General features: G+C 39.7%; 1 protein-coding gene across 3 annotated transcripts in view; it reads right to left on the reverse strand.

The window, feature by feature from the left end:
* Positions 1-22,197, reverse strand: part of timm50 (translocase of inner mitochondrial membrane 50 homolog (S. cerevisiae)) — a 23,542-nt gene continuing 1,345 nt past the window's right edge. The window contains exons 1-8 of one of the 3 annotated variants that reach the window (XM_026370455.1): positions 22,137-22,168; positions 20,589-20,745; positions 17,681-17,712; positions 12,583-12,604; positions 5,160-5,218; positions 3,482-3,601; positions 1,083-1,187; positions 2-296 (exon numbers count right to left, since the gene is read on the reverse strand). In XM_026370455.1, coding sequence (XP_026226240.1) covers positions 132-296; positions 1,083-1,187; positions 3,482-3,601; positions 5,160-5,218; positions 12,583-12,604; positions 17,681-17,712; positions 20,589-20,652 — 567 coding nt within the window. In that variant the 5' untranslated portion in view covers positions 20,653-20,745; positions 22,137-22,168 and the 3' untranslated portion in view covers positions 2-131. Of the gene's footprint in view, positions 297-1,004; positions 1,188-3,481; positions 3,602-5,159; positions 5,219-12,582; positions 12,605-17,680; positions 17,713-20,588; positions 20,746-22,136; positions 22,169-22,197 lie in introns of those variants that run through there. The other 2 variants (XM_026370437.1, XM_026370447.1) reach the window with 2 other exon arrangements.

A 22,197-nucleotide genomic window follows, 5' to 3' on the forward strand; every position in this document is an offset into this window, starting at 1 on the left:
ACTTTTTTATTTTAACTGGTTTAATTATTTTTTTTTTTAATATTTTCTTGTATTTTTTTTCTGATGTCATGTGTTTGTCCATTTCTGTTCTTGCAGTCTGTTACATGTGGACGACGACAGTAGAAACAGGCCTACTGAATGTTTAAATAATGAACTTCATTCATTCGCTGTGCGCTGGACAAACACACAGATTTTACCTTTACATGATGTCCCTCCATGTAGTGCGTTGCATCTCTGAACAGACGATACATGACAAAACCCTGAGGGTCGATGCTGTCGATCAGAGGATACGCCGTCTGAAGACACACACACACACACACACACACACACACACACACACACACACACACACACACACACACACACACACACACACACACACACACACACACACACACACACACACACACACACACACACACACACACACACACACACACACACACACACACACACACACACAGTGAAAGATAAAATAATCGTTATTGTCGACCATAAAATAAATACGATTTTCTTACAGATTAAATTTCAACAAGCTGTGACCATAACTGTCCAGTGACCTTCAGTTTAAGCGAAATGAAAATTAAATTTAAGTCAATTTTGAAGTAAAATGCCACAATCTTTGTTTCAGGATTCTACTATGAGGATGTTGTGTTTTCTTTTGTTTTATTTCAATGGAAACTGAATATAACAATAAAATGTGTTAATCTATATGATATATATCTATATATCTATATATCTATATGGGGAGAGGGAGAGAGAGAGAGATCTATATGGAAAACTTTAATCTTTTGTTTTTGTTTGACACAACTTAAACGCTAACTGAGCAGAGATCTGACTCCTACAACTCTGTGACTCTGTTCAATACCCACATAATTAAAATACTTCTCACCAAATTAACATTTTATTACAATGGATTTCACTCCGTTTCCTCAGACAAATTTCAGTGAAGCAGATGCTGATAAAACAACAAAACAAGAGATCTGATCAGACAGCCAACTCACATCAGCATGACAGTGGACCCTCGGAGGGATTGTTTAGCGGTATACACAAGCCGGTGTGCGAGTGTGCGTTTTTCTCACCATGCCGGTCTCTGCAGTGAAGATGACAATTTCATAAAGGGGTGCAAGTTGCTGGAACAGGTAGTCGATGCCTGGACGTTTCTTAAATCGCCAACCTGTCGACAACTGAAAACACAAAAAGGTAAAAACAGAAACCAGTCAGCAAGTCCACAGGAAATGCACTGTGGGGCACTGCATCAAGCTAACACACTACTGTACACTGAAATATACTTTTATTAATTTATTTATCTACAGGGCACTTTGTGGCCTTTGTCTTGCACATGCGCTCTTGTATAAACTTGATTAGAAACCTGGGTATATCTTTACAATTTGAGTTCTCTGAGAGAACTCTCCCCGTGGAAATCGGGTGTTAATCAGGTATGAAATACTCTTCTGTGATGTCTTAAATCTAAAAAGTTATAGTTGCCAGGCTGCAGTCATACTCTGACTGAGTCCTGTTAGGAGTAAGTAAGGAAAGAATGACGGGTGAAATATGAGGCTGAGAAGCTTGGTAGTGTGAGAAAAAAGGAAGAGGAGAAAGAGAAAGCTAGCCCTAAATGAAGTGAAATCTTCCTCCAGTTTATAATGATATTTTACACAACACTGTTTTTCCCACTCTATGTCAACAGTTTTCTGTTTCAACATAATGCATCTGAGGACAAAACCTCGAACTGAAACACCAACTGTGAACTAGACCTTACGTCACGACAGTTTGAACCTCTCAATGTGTTTAAAGGAACAATGAGTAAAACACTTACTATAATAAATAATAAAAGGATAATCATAACAATGCTGCAGCCTGTAAATTCTCTGGAAATAGTGGTTGTGGAGGTAAACCTGCACTTTCTCCTCCACCTCTCTCTGCCACTACTCCTCTGGTTCACCCTCCTCCTCTCCGATCAGCAGCACCTGACTAGTAATGAGTGCCAACTTCACTTGGTGCTGGTGAGGGCACTTCATAATGTTATAAACGAGTTCTGCATCATCTGCAACAAGGTAATATCTCAGAAATAAAAGTGAAATGATTTGTAGATTATCTGTTAAAGTAACAATCCGTTGTCAGTGTCTGAGTTTGGTTTGAGAAAAAACAGCCATGCTAACGCTGACAGATTAAAGTAACATCTACTGTAAATGTTTATATTAGCTGAGCAAATGAACACCAAGTATAGGAGTCGCTTTTCATTGTCCGTGTTAAATTCTTGCTCGTCTTGTTTGTTTGTGTACAGTCAGCGTCTCTTTCCTGGCAACTCGTGAAGTTTGAATCTGAATTACTTTAAATGCTCTTATTCCTCTCTTTTTTTTTTTTTGGACTTTCAGTCTAATCCAGGTCTGTCCTCCTTTTGTCTGTTGCAGTGTCCCGTCTTGAAAACCACAGAGGCACACTTACTTGGCAGTGAGTCAACTACAAATTTTGGACAGAGAATCTAAACCCTGATGTAACAGGACTTTGTCTGTGTGTAAATGTAGCAGCTGAGCCGACTCCCTGAGGTCGTGACCTGGCTGCTGCTCAAATTAAACACACAGAACAACAACCTGAGGTCTGTTAGATGTGTAGTGGCTGTGCAGAGAGCGGAACACTGTGTGTGTAAATGTACAAAAGAGGGGACGGCGAGATAATGAAGGATAAAAGCATGTTTGTGTGACACAGGAAGAAAAGTTCAAGTGTTGCTGCAGGTGAATGGAGGGAGTGTTTCACATACTAGATGTGTGTATGTTCATCTGCTTCAACGGGCGACAGGTGTCAAATTACAGCTGCTGCACACCTGTCAGGTAGACGTACATGGTGTGTGTGTCTGAGTTTAAAGGGGAACATTTCAGGAGACAACGAGACAAGTCGACAGGTGGGACACACCTCCAACACACACTCCGTATGCGCCACCTGTCACATAAAACCATTAGCCCGCAAATTAGTCTCTACTCCACCATCCCTCGTGTCTGTTGTTTGTTTTCTGCTGCTTCTGTGGGTTTACTACTCTACATTACTGCGTAACAGTCTCTATTATAGAAAGTTTAACAGATTATCTCAAGGACAAAAAGGGGGGACAGACAAGGAAAGAGGAGGAAACAAAAAGGATGACGGTGTTAGTGTTCGTCTGAAATCCCAAAAGTGGGTAAAAATAGCTTGCTCTCCAGTCTGTCACTCTTACAATTACTGTTTATAAAACAATAACTCTTTGCAGGTCATCAAATCAATCATTGTTTGTTGGAAGTTCACTGAAAAACTGCACAAACCTCAGAAACGGTCATTGCATCAGAGCAGATACTAGTCACTGGTGAGGAATACCACTGCACACAGTATACTTATTCATTCATCACACCATGCCACAATCAGCCTCCAATGTGTTTGGAGAACAGGCCTTAGCAGCTAGTTCTGAGACCATAACCCGGCCCGTGAAGGAGAAGAGTGTGAGGGCACATACCGACCACTCTGGGTGCAGCAGGACGTCGGTGAGCTCCAGTACCAGAGTGTAAGGGGGCTGGTAGTAGGGCTCCTTCAGGGGGTCGGGCAGCAGCTTCGGACTCGTGGGCTCGATGATCATCTGGTGTCACCAACGCGGGACAAACAGAGCGAGACAGCAGGTTACACTGTGCTTACAGAAATCTGCACGTATTAACCATAAACAAGTTTCACAACACCTTCCAGGTCAGATGAGGAAGTTGGCAAAGTCTGAGGAAACTCTGGAAGTTCTGGTTTGAAAATGGAAAATCCAACCTACATGCAACATATACTTGGGACTGAGTATTCCTTCCAAGACATCAACAGATTAGCAGATCATCATATTTTAAGAGGGTTAAAATCAACTCATATTACTAACTCCAAAAATCCAAACAGGAAGTGGAATGTGCCCATATTAAAATACTAAAACTCTTTTTCACACAGAAGATAATTTCATAACTGAAAATATTACTCCACAATTTCACTGAGCAAGCTGGAAGAAAATCTAAACTAGAATACTTCCCTACCCACAGACACAGCTACTTGTTTTAAATAAATAACAAAATAATTCAAACATTGTAACTGGGAGATTCTGAAACTAATGCAAGATCAGCTGGTGGTTTGAGGTCTCACTCTGTTGAGCATTTGTAGGACTACGGAGGGACTCTGTAGTCAGTCTAACAGTTGCCTCATATACAATCTTTGATTATAACGATCGTTCTCCGTTTGGCACTAAACAATCAGCTCAACATGAAGCTGCTCCGTGGATATTTTCTATGACACATTTCAGATAAACTGTCATGTAGTCTAAACAACAGAACAATTACAGAAAAGAGCAATAGAGTGAGGATCAACAGCGCATGGCATCTTTCACTGGGCCAGATTAAAAAATTTAATTAAATAAGCGGTTGCCAAATATAATTAGGTGGCTGTTAACAGGAGCAGCTCACCCAAGTAAACTCTACTGGAAATAATATATGTCCCGAGATTGGTGATGAAGGGTTTGCATTAATTGAGCATGAAAACTTTTCTCATCCTGTGCTAAGTACAGTAAAAGTGCAGCATTGTGGTTTCTGATGTAATGCCTCATTGCAACATTGCTATGAATTCTGGTGACTCGTATTAAAGCAGAAAAGGGCAGATCAATGTCAGTTGTTTACTCCCTTTTAAGAAGAACTGGACGTTCTTTGAAATCAACCTGTTCAGTGACAGTAAAAGGAATCACTTGAATCAGTTGTTTGTGCAAAGAAATAGACTGGTGAAAAAATAGCAGAGACCAGACTATTTGGGAACTGCTCCAGGTTCAATTTATTTAAGGTCAAAAGCAGTTGTGAGTCTTTGCTTTCCTGATTATTTAGAACTAGCAGCATCATGTTAACTTGAGTTTTTAAAAACAAACAAAGCTCTTGGGCACATTAGCTTTTTAGCACTCCCACAAACATATGTAATATTATAAGTAATATTTACACTACTTTATATTAAATGATCATTAGATTTTGTTATTAAAATCCTCTTCTTTACCAGTTGAGAAAATAATCTAGATAAGTGTTACTGTGAAAAGCACCGATGGGTCTAAAAATAAAACTCACCACAGGAAACTAAATGCTATAATCCCCAAATTCCAGAGGCAATAACAAACCTGAGGAAACTAATTCACTCACCTGTCTGTAGTCCTTGAAGTATTTGAAGGTTCTTTTCAACTGTTGAATAACTGGAGGTTCTGGGGGAAATAATGGAAAGAGGCTGTGTTAAAGAACAATGAGAAGTAGCACAGACATAAGATAAGATACGTTTATTTGTCATATGCACAAATGTACATAGTACAGTGTACAATGAAATTTGCTGATAACATAACATAACCCAGAAATGCATTTGTACACCTGCATTTTAAGGTATGAACTGTTTATTAAAAGAGAAATAAAGAAAAATCTCAAGAGAGGATAAGCTGCATATAAAACTATCAAACATAAGAAACTGTCAAGGAAGTCTGATCCTTCCACAGAGACAGGTGAATGAAAATGAACACAGCTGTAAACTGAATGAGTGATAAGGTCTTTAGCTCTCTTTAGAGACACCACCACCACATCTCACTGGTCAGATCAGGATTGGTCAGGCTGAGCTCAACACTCAGTGCTCACAACAGTCACTTGATTTGACCCAAAGCCTCCGAGCTGATCAGTGAATCCGGGACCAGACCGGCTGATGTCCACCCTGATAAGCCAGCAAGCTGAACCCATCTAATGAAACCTCCAGCTGTCAACACATTAATGACTAATAAATAACCGTTTCCCACTGGGCAGCGAGGCCATTACTGCAAACAGGAGCACAATAACAAGATGCACGCGTGTGCCTTTCTCCAGCCTTCCATCTCCACACATCAAGCTAGCACGCTCTGCTCCCAGGAGACTCAATCCCCCAGAGTTCATAGCTGCATGCTAAAGCAAGAAACAGAAGCCATCTGCTACAGTCCTGCTGTGATGACACGCTGTGGATGCACATACATGCGTGGATGTGTAAACACACATGCAGTATATATTCTCCAGAAAGTATTCCAACTTCTGTTACCACCTTTAATGAAGTGAAGAGGTTTTACCATGATAGAAAGATAAGCAATATTAGAAATTAATATAGTATTTTTTAATTACTATAATTTAATTTAGTATTATTATAATACTTTTTTTTAAATTGCAGGTTTTTCCACCAATCTGCACTCACTGGTGACAGAGATTTACTACATTAGTACATTTATTAAACATTTTAAACTGATTTCACTGAGAAATTCAAAGGATCAAACACATTTTGAAATTATTAAAATAATAAAATTATAATATATTATTTTACACAATTACTCTAGTTTTCCATGCAATATCAGTGAAATTGTTCCAACAGATGTAGGACGGACACATGGCTGTAGACATGCCTTAGGATGACTAATTACATGTCATGAAGTTACAGGTTCAGGGTTCTCAAATGTGAATACTTTCATGTTCTCCAAAACTTAAGGCTCTGTGTTATGGTTCTCCATCCTTAAAACAACATTTGTCTTCTCTTAAACCACAGCCTTTCCAAACTAGCCTTCAGATGCCAACCAGAAAGTATATTTTACCTCTTTACCTGCACAAACCAACTAATCCAGTTTGCTGCTTCCCTGATTGCTCTATGCTGAAACCATAAATAAACCTTCTCTAAAATAATTTTACTGTGCTCACAATAAACAAAGCACAGAGCAGAAATGGAAACAGCCGTTGTTGTTTCGTCTCATTTTCTGTGGCTGGTTGTCAGTCCTCCATACTTGCTCAGGGGGAGGATGATTACCCACTTTTTTAACCTGAGGGAGCTAAATGCAGAAACGAGATAAAAAGTGTGGCTCAAAAATGTTTTAGAATTTAACCTTCTTTTTGTAGAAGCAGCCTCTGTCTTTGTTATAGTAAACTAGATATGTCTGGGTTCTGGGGTGTTGGATGGACATTAAAAAGTAATTTCTTCATCTCAGTCTGTATTTTCAGAGCTTATTTTTGGCTCCCTGTCTCACAGAGATAACAGTCAGCTGCTGTACACACACCAGGTCTGAGGGAGGCTGCCTCTGGGTCCCTAAGTAAACACAGGATTCGCGTTCTTTGGCTAATGAAATGAAGGGGGGTGATAAGATGCTGTCTGCATGTTTAACCTGCTCACACACACGCAGCGTGCTGATAAAAGCCTGGCTGCTGTGTAACCTTTCCCTTGGGATCCTAACCCAACACACCCTGTAATAGGAAGTGTGTGTGTGTGTGTGTGTGTGTGTGCTATGCAGTATAGTGCAGCACATTCCTATTATGTCTTGGGGGGTGGGGGGGGGTGGAGATTAGGAAAGACTTTTATGATGTTAATCAGTGGTGGTGATGGGGGGAGGATGGAAGAGTTCATCCACTCATCAGAAAACCACAAGGAGGAATATTTGTGTATTTGTTTTCACTGCTGAGTGGACGAAGTCAGCCGTGATTAAAATGTGTCAGAATTTCAGCAGCAAACAACGTTTGTATAGTGTCTTAGCAACATGTACATGTGATGGTTTTGAGTTGATTATGGTCCAACAAACAGATTTTAGACCCAAAACAGCCAATTAATCAATCAGCTTATCACCATAACACTTTGATAGCTTGTTAAGACTCATTTCTCCCATGTGTATGTGTATATTTTTATATATATATATATATATTTTTTTGTTTGTTTGTTTGTTTTTGTGTGTTTAATGCAACCTGAGATGCAGATGTAGATTAAAGGGATTAAATATGAGTCTACTTCAAACCGAATGGAAACAAGTTTGCTCAAAATATTTAACATTACTTGGAAAACTCTGGGGGTTAAAATCCGACGTTTTGAAACACCTGAGTAGAGTAGAGTAGAGTAGAGTAGAGTAGAGTAGAGTAGAGTAGAGTAGAGTAGAGTAGAGTAGAGTAGAGTAGAGTAGAGTAGAGTAGAGTAGAGTAGAGTAGAGTAGAGTAGAGCACTGTTTACCACGTGTTGCTGCCTGTGTGCGTTTCATCCTGACAATGTTGTGGGACTGTGAAAGAGAGGCCACCTCCTCCTCTTTCTTCTCCTCTCTTCTTACTCTCTCATAGTTTCTTCCTCTCTAACGGTCTTTCTTTCATAGTCAATGTCAGCTCTTTGTGTGAGAGGCCTCACTCTGTCGAGCTGTCAGATCAGGGCTGTTTGTGTTTTCCTGGAAAACGTCCTGGGCGGGCTGATTAGGGCCAAACAGCATTGCTCCGAACCTGAACCTGATCTGTGAGGGCGATGCTAAGGGCAAACAGGCTAAATCTACACTGGCTGAAGTTATTATGCTATGAGTAAACTGTTGTGGATACTGTATACCCTTCTGAAAACTCCAGAACAAAATAAATGTCTCTTTACTTGTTGATGTTTCACTTTCTTTACCATGTAGTTTCCATAAGTGGTTGTCTGCTGTTTGGTGACATTGCAACCAGACAGAAAATCTGCCCCACAGCAGTAATTGTTTTTTACAAGCCATTTAATTTATGGAAACACCCCCTTTTAAGCAGTACTGAGATGTAAAGCAGAGATACAAAACCAATCATAAACAGAGAGGGAGGATGTGTAGTAGAAGAAAATAGGCTGATGGCAATCAGCTGAGGAGGGAGAGAAAGAAAGAGTGAGGGGTTCCCCAAAGTAATGAGAGAAAGAATGGGGGGAGAGCATGCATAAAAGTAAAAGGGTGTACTATATAGCAAAGGATGAGAGGAAGGCAAAAAAGAGGGAGCAGAGCGCGAAAAGACAAAGTGGTATAAATAAACGAGTGTTGGTTAAAAGAAGACAAAATGAATGATGGTGAAAAGAAGAGGAAGAGAAGAAACAATAACAGGAGAAAAGGATCAAAGGAAAATAGAGAATTGGAGGTGAGGAAAACAAGAAAGTATTAAGAATGAAGGAGAAATAAAAGAGGAAGAAGCAAAATGATGGAGAATAAATGAGATGAAATAAGGAAAAAGGAAACAGGCTACCTACCAATAGGGAGGAGAAGGAAATGAAGGATGAAATTGGAGGAAGAAGGGGTGAAGAAAGAGGTAAAGAGGGAGGTGTGGACGATGGATGGAGGGGCCTCTGTCCGAGACAAAAGCTCTGGTCAGGCTTGGCATCTGCTGCACAACACCACCACCCCTTCCTCCTCCTCCCTCCTCCGTCAATCGTTTGTTTCTCTCTGGGTGACAAATGGCAGCGTGGACCAGCCTCTTTTATGTCTGAACATAAGTGTATGTGTGATGTGTGTGAGCGTGTGGGACTGGCCTCTGGGGATCCATTCGAAGGAAAAAGTGTTTGTTCATGTTAGAGCAGTGGTGACCAGGGTACGCGTCCCAGATTATAAAACTGGCTGATTATGATAGAGATTACCAAAGGGAAAACACTTCAGATGATGCAGACAGCGCCTCAGGCCTGCAAGCAACTGCTTCATTATTTATTATTATTTATTAATCAATGTCCATCAGTCCACTTCTCAGAGCCAAACTGACATATTTAAATTCCTGATTTTGTCAAATAATCAGCCAAACTCATTTAGCTTACTTATTATCTTGCAAATAGTCATGCTTGTCTATTTGTCATACATATAGTTTTCCATTATAGATCAGACACTCCTCTGCATCACACACACCTGAATGCCGCTACTTGGCATTCAAACAGAGTCTGTGGTCAGCAGGTCCCAAAAGACCCATTAATACATCCATTCAGCCACTGCTCAAACATCCATTTCCCTGCTCACCTTCTGCTGCTCCCACAGGGAGAGAGAGAGAGGGAGGCGGAGGAAAGCCAGGAATGTAAACGAGGACAGTAGAAGGAGACAGGATGGAGGAAGAAAGGAAGAAGGAACAGGTGAAAGTGAAGTAGGATGGAGGAGGAGAAGATCCATCTCTTCTCCCTGAGGGATTGTGAACTTTTACCCTGGTCCCTAAGCTCATTGGGGATAATTTGGCCCCAGTCCCCGAGGTCTCCAAGAGATCCCTGAGGTTCTCTCATGACTCTGAAGTGTGTGGACAAAAATGTGCAGAGCAGCATATGAATAAGGTCAGTGGGTAATGATTTAAAATCATTTATTACCTATCAGAGCGCGACGGTGGGATAATCATGGGATGACACTTGAAGACAGGATGATTGAACCAATTTTCTGTCACACCATGTTTTATAAAAGATGTGAAACTGGAATACAGGAGGAATTCACAGTTGATCCTCCAAAATGTTAAACTGCTGTGCAAGCTCAGTGATCCCACGATGGTGGAATGAGCTGCCAAACTCTGCACGCTCAGCCACCTCACTTTAATATTTAAAAAACTGCTGAAAACAGAACTCTTCCACATCTTCCTTTACACAAAAAACACAGCACCTTGTCTGATGATTTTTTGCCTTGCTCCTCACTTGTAAGTCACGTTGGACAAAAGCGTCTGCTAAATGTCTAATTGTAAATGTAAATGTAAATAAAGCATTTTGTAGTAGCCCAGCCAGTTGTGCGTCATGAAGCCCAACTTTTCTATGACCATCACACAATGTCACTGTGTTATACGATGCACCACAATTTTGAGTCAGAATAATTTAAGACTCGAATGTTTAAGAGAAGCTAGAGGCCATCAATACTCCATTAATTCACCAGTATTGTTTTGAAAGAAACCAATTTGCATTTCTAATGCATTTGTTTCACGTAGTACTGGACGCCATGTGGAGAGTCACTTAGGATAAAAGGAACACTGAACTCATAATAAACTTAATAATGACATACAGTAAACTTTCTGATTCCACTTTGAGCTAAGACAGTGTACACAAAAAGAAAGAAAGAATAACTCTTAAAGAACAGGAATCAAATACACAATCTATATGTAAATGTGGCTGTTTGTGTAAAACACATCCACCTATAACAGAAACTCTCCTAGATGGTAGCCCCATATAGAAAATAGATTTATTTTTGATCGTTCCATGGAAACAGCTGTGAGCTTTAAATCAGGTCAATCTGGCGAGACAGAACTGTCCTCTTAAACGAATTCTGATCACATACTAGTACCAATAATCCCTTCGTCAATACTTCCGTGTCCCAGAGGCACAGTCCTGCCTGCAACCACTTCACTCCTTCTGTTCATCAATATCCATTGATCCATACATCAATCCTCTCTTGGCCGTCTGTCCTCACCAAACTTAATTCACCTTTTCTTCAGTTTTAGCTTCAGTCAAAAAGAAAAAGCTGCTGGATATAAACCACATTAGCTTCTTCATCTGTAGAGCTGAAACTAGGATAGATACAAAGACAGATGGAGACAGTAGGAGAGAATGCAAAGCTGTGAATAAAGGAGAGATGGTAATAAAGTTACAGACACAGAGGGAGGGATGAAGCTTTGTGGACAGATGAGGACAAAGTGGACCTCAGGGAGTATTTTATGATGGATGGAGGGAAGGACGTATGGAGTGAGGAGGAGGGAAAGGAGGCTAAACTTGTGGGAGAGTGTAATTGATAAAGTTATTATTAGTAGCAGCAGGCAATCAGAACTGCTTTAAAAGGGAGGTGGAGGTGGGGTGTCTCATCAGCATATTGAACTGAAGACATCAAAGCTAAAAGTCCAAATTGGTTAAGCAGCACCAGCTGCTTCAGTCCACGTCCTCTGAGCCACATCCGAGAAAACTAGAATTTCATTTTGTCGATTGTTGTTAAGGTTCTAATCCTGAGATTGAGACTAAATGAGAGTTTAGTCAAACAGACAGAAACGTGACTTTATAAATACTATACACCAACTGACCCAGTGAGGGGGAGTCACTTCAATAATTAACTCATCTTTGTTGTGCAAAAAAACTATTGTAAAAATATATTTTGTCATTACAGCTTGTCGTCAATCTGAGCTCAAGAAAAAAACCAAACAAAAAAACAATGTTATTTTCTTAGAGGAGTTTTAAGAAGCAATTAGTTCTTACGATGGATGACATTTTGTATGGTAACTGTGTAATTTGATGTTTCTGTGACCTCTGCACTGTTAGTTTGAAACTGCCAAGAGTCTTTCTCTGGATAAATCACTAAAATGTAAATGTACATTAGGGAGCAGGAGTGATGGGACAGGGACATATGGATGCTGGTACACAAGTGAGAGCAGTTGGCAGTGCCACATAGGCCCCGCAGAGTGATCCATCATTCAAACAGACGCTGACATCTCTGACAGGGCGTCAATGACAACAAACATTGTCAGATAGTGGGGGAAGACTCATTGGACTGTAGCGGGGTGAATCTCTCTCACACACACACACACACACACACACACACACTAGCAGTGCCAAAGACACTAAAAGTAAACAAATCAAACTAACTTTTTAAACGATACAAACAAGTGACATTATTTGCTTGTTCACTCCTGCTATTATCATAATATGTTACCTTTAATGTTATTAAAACAACTTGTCAATAGGAATCGTAGATAGCACACATTTAAAGAAAAGAGCTTCATAAAATCTTTAACACCATCTACACCAACACAATCAAATACTGAATATAAATCTAATCTGGATGAAACTTACTATCAGGTTAAAGTTGTGAAAACAGCATAAATAAAGACAAACACTCACCCCTGTCGAACTCATCTGGAATCTGTCAGAGACAAAAATAAAAGAGAAAAATGAAGCCGATTGTGATCATGTCAATGAATCAGTGACATTATGTTGACAGTAAACATGTCAGTATTACACCAGGACCAATCAGAGCCCCTCTCTGTGGTCTGTGGTGACGGAAGGCTGGCGGTCAATCGTTTAGCCGCTGATGGTTAAACAGACGATGTTTTCCCAAAATAAACAATCAACCACAGGCTGGAGGGCACAATGTGGCACAATGGCTGTTACAGACCAACAACATTATGGTTTTACAGCAGATCTGAATGTTCTATAATCTAAAGGATAAGAGAAGAAGGAGGAAATAAAATAGAAAAAGAAACTGGAGAATGAAGAAGAGTGTTGATGAAAAGCAGCAAAGTAAGAAGTTAGGACGAAAACTGAGGAAATTAGGAAGTGGAGAAAACAATAGCTGATGAGGGATGAGAAAGAAAAGTTGGAGGAGTAAGAGGATGAAAACAACAAGACAAAAAGGCCAAGAAATAGAAATTAAATATGGGAATCAAATGTAGCGGCATGAGAACAAGAAAGAACAACAACTTGAAAAAATCTAAGTACAGAATAAAAAATAAATAAAATACTGAGGAGGATCTACTGAAGATGATAAAAAGAAGGAGTAAGTATGTCATAAATGGAGGAGACAGAAGAGCTGGACGAGCAGGATTAAACAGGCATGAAAAGGTGGGAATGAAACTTTAACAAGTTAAAGTAAGGAGAGGAGGAAACTGTAGAGAAGGAAAACTAAATACAGCAGCATTTCTTAATGGACTGTTAAAGAGTTCAACAGGTCTACGAACCACAACTACAACTCTATGTTCCCCTGGAGGATAAATGACAGCCTGTAAATCTACAGACAGACTGACAGTAGCATGGCCGTCAAAGACAAACTTTCAGAGCTCTGCTCCAGGTCTGGTGTGTGTTGGACGTTTGATTTAAAGGACGAGCCCACAAAGGCCTGGTCACTGAATTCTCTATGCACCAACACTGGAAAAGAGGCAGAGGAGGAAAGGGAGCAGTGGGTCAGGGGTGGTGGGGACAGAAGCTGGAGTTGTGGTGCAGGACTCCACCTGGTGGTCATGAAACAAACCTACATCAGGACAGTTTACAAAATGAACTTCCAGAGAAATTAAGGGAACTCTGTCATTAAACCTGGAGTACTACCAAACTAGAGCTGTAACTAACCACAGTTTTCACTACAGAGTAATCAGCTGTTTGTTTAGTATTAATGAATTCATTTACGAAACATGTTTGTGAAATGTTAAACTACCCAAGTAGCAACAGATTCAGTTTTCAAAGACATGACAAGAAAATCTTTTCTTCTCGGAGAATCGCTGAAACTGTGAATGGATTAATTATAGCTTCCAATAACTTTTCTGTGAATCAACTTAAATGCTAATTAACTACACATCTCTGTCCCAAACTGGCAACCTGTAAAAGGTACTAGTCTGGTTTTACCGTCACCCACCTCGCACGCATCATTACAAATCTAATTTACCAGGATACCTGAAAACACCTGACAAAGGAGGATGAAGCTGTGAGAGAAATGCAAGAACCTTTTCTCATGAAACTTGTCAGAGCAGTGAAAATAAGTCATTAGAGGAAACAAGATACTAACAAACTGTGGTGAACTGGTGTCAGAGGCAGAGCTCAGATGCTATGTGTTGTGTCGCTTTGGTCACAGTCAAGTGAGGTGTGAAAGAGGCCATTAAAACCTCATCGACACCTCTGTACGACTGTAGGGCTGCAGCCTGGGAGAGCATGAGGAAGACTGGTTCCCACACACCAAACACAGTCCAGAAATCAATTGCAAACTACCCCCAGCTGCCGAGATGTGTCAATTAATAAAAAGAACAAAGCAGAAATTTCTGGCACAATTTCACCTACTGCAAAGGTGCATGGGTGAGAAAAGGTAAACCGCTTTATTATAATACTTCATGTTATAAGAAATCTTTTCTGAAAAGCTTTGACATTTGTCTAAATGGACGAGCAGTCTCCTCCTCTGCCTCTTTTCCAGTTAAAATAATCTGTTTAACTGGTCAGTGTGTGATAGTATAGATGTTGCAGGTTGTTGATTAAGACTTTGCATAAAAAAGTTTTCCAAGGTGACATTTTATTTTAGGCCACCAGTGAAAACTATGAGAAGACATATTTCTCTGTAACACCATCAAAAGACAAAACACAGTATCTATCTATATAGCACTACAGAAAATTATAGAGCTGATCAGCACCTCCCTAAAACAGCCATCAGTCTTTCAGATAAAGATCAACTCAGCATCCAGTTGAAGCTGCCAGATGCTGAACCAGGTCCAATTGGACTGTCAAAGACAACACGCTGACAAAACTTCTCACCAGATTTTGACAGATCTTCAACCCCTGTATTTGTCCTTGATCTCTCCAGGTTCCTCTACAGAGGTAACATTCAGTAAAACACACAAAGTGCAGATTGAATTTTAAGTTTCAGCAGAATATTTGATGGCTCTTCTGAGATGTTAGTGATTCCCTCAAGATGCAAATACTAAATGAGAAGTGTGTCCTAATTTCCTGTACTTTCACCTCACAGCCTCCTGAGAAAAGGTTTGAGCAGAATAAGATGTAAAACTGATGGAGTGTGTCCTTTGAAGAACTTTTTCCCATAGTTTCACCTCTGACAGCTGCGACATGTGCCATCAGAGAGGGAGGGGAGGAGGAGGAAGGTGGGAGAAGTGTGTCTCAGCTTGTGCCTCAGCTTTGAAGTGATTCAGGCTGCCTGTTGGCTAGACAGGATACAGCCACAGGGTTTATAATGTGTGACAATGGGAAGGAAAGATCTCGGAGGACAGGACAGGTCCTGGTTCCCGCAGCCTCACAAAACACTAACAGTGAATTAAGAATATGTATTTTACAGCAAAGACAAGTTAAATACAAAAGTAATCACAGAAACTGTCATTTGTCTTTTAAGACAACAATTAAAACATGGACCAACATTCTGCATCTCATCCAACAGTCCAACTGCTTTTCACAGAGGAGATGCCAAAAGTGCAAAGGGAATTATAAAGCCAAGTATTAAGGTTTTATTGCGAAAAGTAAATACTAAAGAAGTAGTGTGGTAACTTTATTACTGCAGACTGAGCCTTACAGTGCACCTGGACCACACACTTTGTTTTCTTCAAACTAATCTAAATTTCTGACAGACTAAATTAGCCAAAAACAGAAATCTGTCACAGACAGTTTAACAAATGTTTTCTGAAGACCAGAGTCTCACAAGGTGAGATAAGTGTGCCCTCTGAAGATAAGAGACACACCATCGTGAGAAGTGTGTCACCTGATGGGAGCTGGATTATTTGTGACAGGATGCCCAGGTGAGATACTTTATAGTATTAGTACTATAAAGTGTTGGAGGAAGACATCTTTCCTGGCTGTAAGTGAAATGAGCAGAGACAAAAATCCACTTCAAAAGTGGTGGGAATTCTCCAAACAAGTTGAGGTTAGAAGATAAGTTTCTTTGGAGTTTACCTGACTCTTCATCTGTCCAGGGTTTCCTTGCAACTGCTATAAAAATGAACTTGGACTTTCTCTGTTGCAAAAATCATTCAGGACGCATTCAAAGATCCAAGAACACGTGAATTTCATAAGTCAAGAGATGGTGTATCCTCGTGGCTATCAAATATTGTAATTTTGATCCTTGCAGCCATAAACATTTTTTGATATTATCATTAACTTCCAATTTAATGGAGAATTTCAGGTACAATAAAAACTGAATAATGAAGTTATTGCCTGAGGTGATGGAGAGAATATAATGTTCCTCTGGACAACGCCACAGTGTCTTTAGAGTCCTGAAGAAAAAAGCCACTTAGCACAAAGTCGTTGTGAGGCGATTGACTCTTTGCTACTAACAAAAAGATGCTAATGTGAGAGAAGTGTGCCCTTTGAAGTGACTGCATTCCCACACAAACAACCCCAACAGCAGGTCCTGTGTGGGAGCCAGGACCTGGCCTGTGAGACTGGAACCACAGACAGCCTGAGACATCATGTCAGACATTATCAGACCAAAACACTATATTAAAATTCAATTAGAACTCCGTAAGAAAACACATTTTATCACCGACATAAGGGCTCAATCTGCAACCGAAGTCCTCACAGATTACATGAGGTTGTCACGCACTCAAACTATATTTTTATGCTAGTAAACACTTGTTTAGATCCGTGATTACTATGGGTATAAATCATAAATATATCATTCATCACAATAGAATTTCATGTTCATCTTTTTCATGGGTCCCGTTTTCAGTTGTTGGACAGGCGATGATTTCAGCACGTGTTGCTATTACTGCAATCTCTTCCATGACGTCTGGTAACAAACTTTGCGTATTTAAAATAAATTAAAGTCAGTTAAGCAGCACATCGGTTCGCATTTGGATCATAGACTGCTGTTTCAAGTAGCAGTGGTACTCCAGAGGACTAGAAGTGATGGTCATTGATGTGTGCCTGTGGGATAACTGGGCTCTTTGATGTTCCTCACTTTCCCAAACTCCCAGTTCAGACAGACTCAGTTTCTCAGTTACCTGTCAAGTGTGCCGCCCAATCACATCACACCTACTGTTACAGTATGACAATGAACAAAAGGGGAGACTGAAGGTGTGATAAGTGTGCTCTCTCTTCCTTTCCCATACCGCCTTTATCTCCCAAAGCTCAATCGTCTGCCCTACCTGTGCACATTTACACTTCTGTCACACAGACACATGTCACAACGAGCTGTGAAGTGTGCCCTTTACAGCACGCTATACAACAGGAAGGGGACCTCCAACCTGCGAGCTGAATAAAACACCAGCATACATCAAAGAAAGAAATTCACGGCTGTGTGCTAAAGTGAACTGACAGAAATCGCCACGTTGGGTGAGCTCTGTTCATCGCAGACGTGAACATCCCATTTGAGCCTGAATAGATGACTAAAGGTGTCTTCACTGTGTGGACACAAACTTTTTAACCAGTCGTCTTAAAACACAGGCACTGACAGGGACTGTTGTTGATGTGTGCAGGGTCACACCTGGAGAAGTTATGTGTGCATAACAATAAAACTTACCGTGTTTCCTTGTTCATCTACTGAATTGGCTCCTAAAAAATAAAGAAACAAGAATTTTACTTGTGGAGAAGTTATTTCTGAAAGCTGATGTTCACATAAGATCCTAACATTTAATGAAGAAGACATCTGTGTGTCCCTGATGTTAGAATGAAAACTAGAGGTGGGGATCCCAAACTCTGGAATGACTTACCTGAGGAAATAAGATGAATCAGTAGCATCTTTTACATCTCTCCTTAAAAACACACCTCTAGTGGCAAGCCTTTATAGAGTTTCCTCCGTCTAACTTTTTTGAACTGGTTTTGCAAATGACTGATGTAGTTGTTAATTTTATTTATTGGTACTAGTTTTATTTATCTTTCCCTGATATATTTCCTCATGTCAACCGGTCGAGGCAGATGGCCGACTAACGTGGGCCTGGTCCTCTCCACTGTCTTCTATATGAAGCACTTTGTAGTGCTTCATATAGAAGACGGAAAGAGAACAACAATCGCAGGTCAAATCTAGAAGACCCAACAAATCCTAATTTAGCAGCACTAGGCTACAGTGGATGTTAATAATAATACTTTTATTTATAGAGCACTTTTCTAAACATATGTTACAAAACATATGTTTAGAAAAGTGCTCTATAAATAAAAGTATTATTATTATTATTAACATCTCAATAGAAGTTCAAACTTTAATGTGTTTGTAGGACAACTTTAACAGTCATATGTCTCTATAACCCAGAGGAGGATTATTAAGGATTATTTTTCAGAGTTTATCATTATCAGATCAGAGCATTTAAAATGAAGGGATTGGTACTGAATTTCAATATATTTTCAGTTTCAACCTTGTGTGTAGTAAACAGCACTGGAAGTTTTTAATCAGTTGTCTGATCAGATTCCTCAAGCAGAGTTTGGATCACATAGTTCCTGCTATTTCCAGTTTTGTCAGCCCTACTAGAATTATCGACTGCTTGAACAACCAGGTATTTATCTGCAAGTAATCCTGTGTTCAATGTTTACCGTCTTTAGCTTTTCAGAACATTTTTCCACACCTTAACAGCTTTGGTAAAACATTCAATGACAGCAGAGGAAGTCAGACAGAAACGTGGTATCATGTGGTATCTACGTAACACCGCAGCTGACATAAAATCTGCATGTTGCCAAAATCTTGCAAACAGAAGCCTGGAAACTGTTTCACAAACCTGATTAGAGATGTAAACCTGCACTTCTCCGATTTCAAAACGGTCATAATCAAGAATAAATCCAAATATTACTCCAAATGGAAAAGATAAGATTAAATCCCAAATTATTCCTATTCAGTATTCCAAACGCGGCACAGAAAAATTCCAAAAAGTGAGATGAGGGAAAAGAAGGTACATTTCCAATGTGAATTTGTGGGATCTTCCGAAACATCCATTAAAAACAGGTACTGTATACACATCTTCTGCAAACTGTGTGTCTAAAAAAACTGTCACTACCAAAAATTTAATCCAAACGTGGCTTCATCCGAGAAAAAGAAAGAAAAAAAAAAAAAGTCTGAAGATTAAAAATAAAAGCATCAGTAACTTGACAAAACCTCAGCAGATGAAAGAGTCCTGCTGAGTTTGACAGTGCCCTGGTGACGTGACTTTACTGAGCACTGCTCAACCAGCACACAGTCTGCACTGTTTACTGGCTGGTTCAAAAAAAATCCTTTATGTTGTCTTCACTTTAAAGTCAGACTCCACAAAATCTTAGACACCCACTGCACCGAGTTAAAATCACGTCACAGGATGGTAAAATCTAATAGGATCTACGCTTCTTTTTCCCAGACTCCTGTTGTCATGAGGGATTTTTTAATTTTTAAATCAAAGAGGCTGCTTCAAACTATGTATTTTCTACCCGACAAGCTGATGAAATAAACCTCTATCATCCTTAGCCTCACTATTCTTTGAAGACATGCTGCTTATCTGACAGCTGCCAGCACCACACTGCCTGTGGGCTGTCCCTCTTAACAGGAAGCCGAGGGTGAGAGACCAAGAACACCCAGTGTTTACAACATCCCTCCTGACTGATGGACAGAGTGGGGAGTGGACTACCGATTCTCAAATCCCATTTAGCCACGCAGTTCAATTTAGGTAAATCTGTTTTATTGAATATTTTAATTAATGATCAGTTAGCTGCTTAACCTTGTTTAGTCCAACAACAGTTTAAAATGAAAGATACTGAGATCTTCTATCACTATCAGATATAAGTCAATGCAAAAGAAAAAATGCTCACTTGAGAAAATGCGCAAACGAAATATTTCTTAAACAATGAATCATAGAGTACTTATCACAGCAATTTCTAAATTCTTGGATATATTGATTAAAATCTATTTGAGGTAAAGTAGGCTTTTAAAACCTATTAAGTCAACAAATCCGAACGAAAACGATTAATCATACAAAAAGAAAGATCTGAATATCGCATGGCACACAGGAACAAGAGAAGTTTCCACATACATTCTAAATTTGTTGAATTTTTTAAAATTACATTTATATTGCCTGATCATTTATTTTACCAATCGTTGCGGCAGACCCTGAAAATGTTCATTAGCATTCACTGCGGAACATCCAGCCACTGAAGACTGTTTTTTAGATAATAATCACAAGCCGTGAGGCGACCATGATGCTGCATTAGTGCAATGAATGAACTGATTATCAGACATCCTCACAGCACGTTTAAAAGGAAACTCGTCTTTTATTTGCACTATTTTACGTTCTACAAATAAGAACATTCGTGTCCACGTAAAATGTGTGTACCTTGTGTAAGTATATATGAGTTTGAAGACTGTATAATTTCCTTCTGTTAACATGTGTTGAGTAGCTGACATTTTAAAGCACACTTCTGATACTTTTTGCAGGACAGTAGACACTCGAGCAGCTTCCCAAAGTTACCACACTCACCAAATATGTAGACGATGCTGACCGCCCCACCTATACCCATGAGTCCGGCCAACCGTAGCACCATCTTCTTGGCGTAGGCGGTGTTCTCCTTTTGCTTCTTGTCCTCCGTCTGTTCTCCCTCCCTCTCACCCTCCCCTCCCACAGGAGGCGGCTGGCCCTGGACAAAAACATACATAGGAAATGTTTAAATCTTACTATTATTAAAGCAAATGACAACATCGATGAACACAGTTCAGTATTGCTATGCTAAATTAAGCATTAGGTGATTAGAGCGATGTCAGGTTCAATCAGTCAGAGTGGAACTGCCTTATCGTCCTCTTTAAAATCATCTTATTGTTGCTAACTGGATTGCAACTGAGGACAAATTAAACAATGAGTTGTTTTTACATTAACCTTTAGGTAATAAAAAGAACAATATAAATCAAAATTATTTTAAAAAAGCTGCAGTTTAGGAGAAGTACTGCGAGAGGAAGATGCAGCTGAAGATTTATCCAATGGAGACATGGTTTTAAAGGTTCAATATGCAACTAAGCTAGCAACAGCAATAAGCCTCAAGATCAATCCACTTTGCTGCACCCAGCCCTTCCTCTCCCTGCTCTGCTTTATCCTGCTCTTCTACGCTACGCTACACCCTGCACAGCCGTTTATGTAATAGTAATTCTCAAATTAGAATAAATAAAAAGATGCAATCAAGCAGAAAATCAATGAAATTCTCCAACTGGATAGAAAGGCAAGCCTTGCTCACACATTAAACATTAAAAGCCAAATTTTTTCCACTGCTGCCGTTTTGTGCGTGAACTTCACAGTAGTCATCATAACTTCTTCACAATAAGATGGGTTTTGAAAAATATTTCATACATTAGAAAAAAGTGAGTTATTCTAAGGTCAAATTTCTGCAGAAACCTTATGTATGAAGCGCATGTGGAACAAATCTAGTAATAGGCAGCATCACATTGTAACAAACCAGCAAACATGGAAACATGATGTGATGTCCATTTTGTTCCTCGTTTAAGTCACTTTGGATGAAAGCATCTGCAAAATAACTAAATGTAAAATGTAAAAGTCTAAAGCAAGATTGTTTTTATTAATGTGTATATGAAACACTGCGCAAGCTGGCAAAACTGCTATTGCAAAGGATCTAACTAAAATAGAAAGGGAGAAAGTGAAAATGCTCACAAGGATAAATACTAACAGCCACTTATAAAATAATTTAAAAAACACCAAAAAAAGAAAAAATAAAAGGAAAGGAAAATATACACAACAGAATCACTAAATTTAAAAAGGCTACTAACAAAAAAACCAACGCACAGCAAGGAGCAAACAGTTACCTATGAACAGTACAAGCAAACAAAAAGCAAAGTGAACACTAACAAGACTAGGGAGCAAACAAACGAGGTCTCTAACTCTACAAATGATGACGAACAAAGCTGATGGTCGGGGAGTTGACGAACAGGAGAAAGGGTGAGACAAAGGCGAGGAAGACGCACTAATAAAGAAACAGGAGACAAACCAGAGCGAAAATACAAAGAAGGAGCTGATGCTTATCACCTGTGGGAGGTGAACCAGCTGGAACAGAAACCCTGAAGCAGACACACAGGTGAGTAAAGAG

Source organism: Anabas testudineus, chromosome 13 (genome assembly GCF_900324465.2).
Source record: "Anabas testudineus chromosome 13, fAnaTes1.2, whole genome shotgun sequence".
Classification (NCBI taxonomy): domain Eukaryota; kingdom Metazoa; phylum Chordata; class Actinopteri; order Anabantiformes; family Anabantidae; genus Anabas; species Anabas testudineus.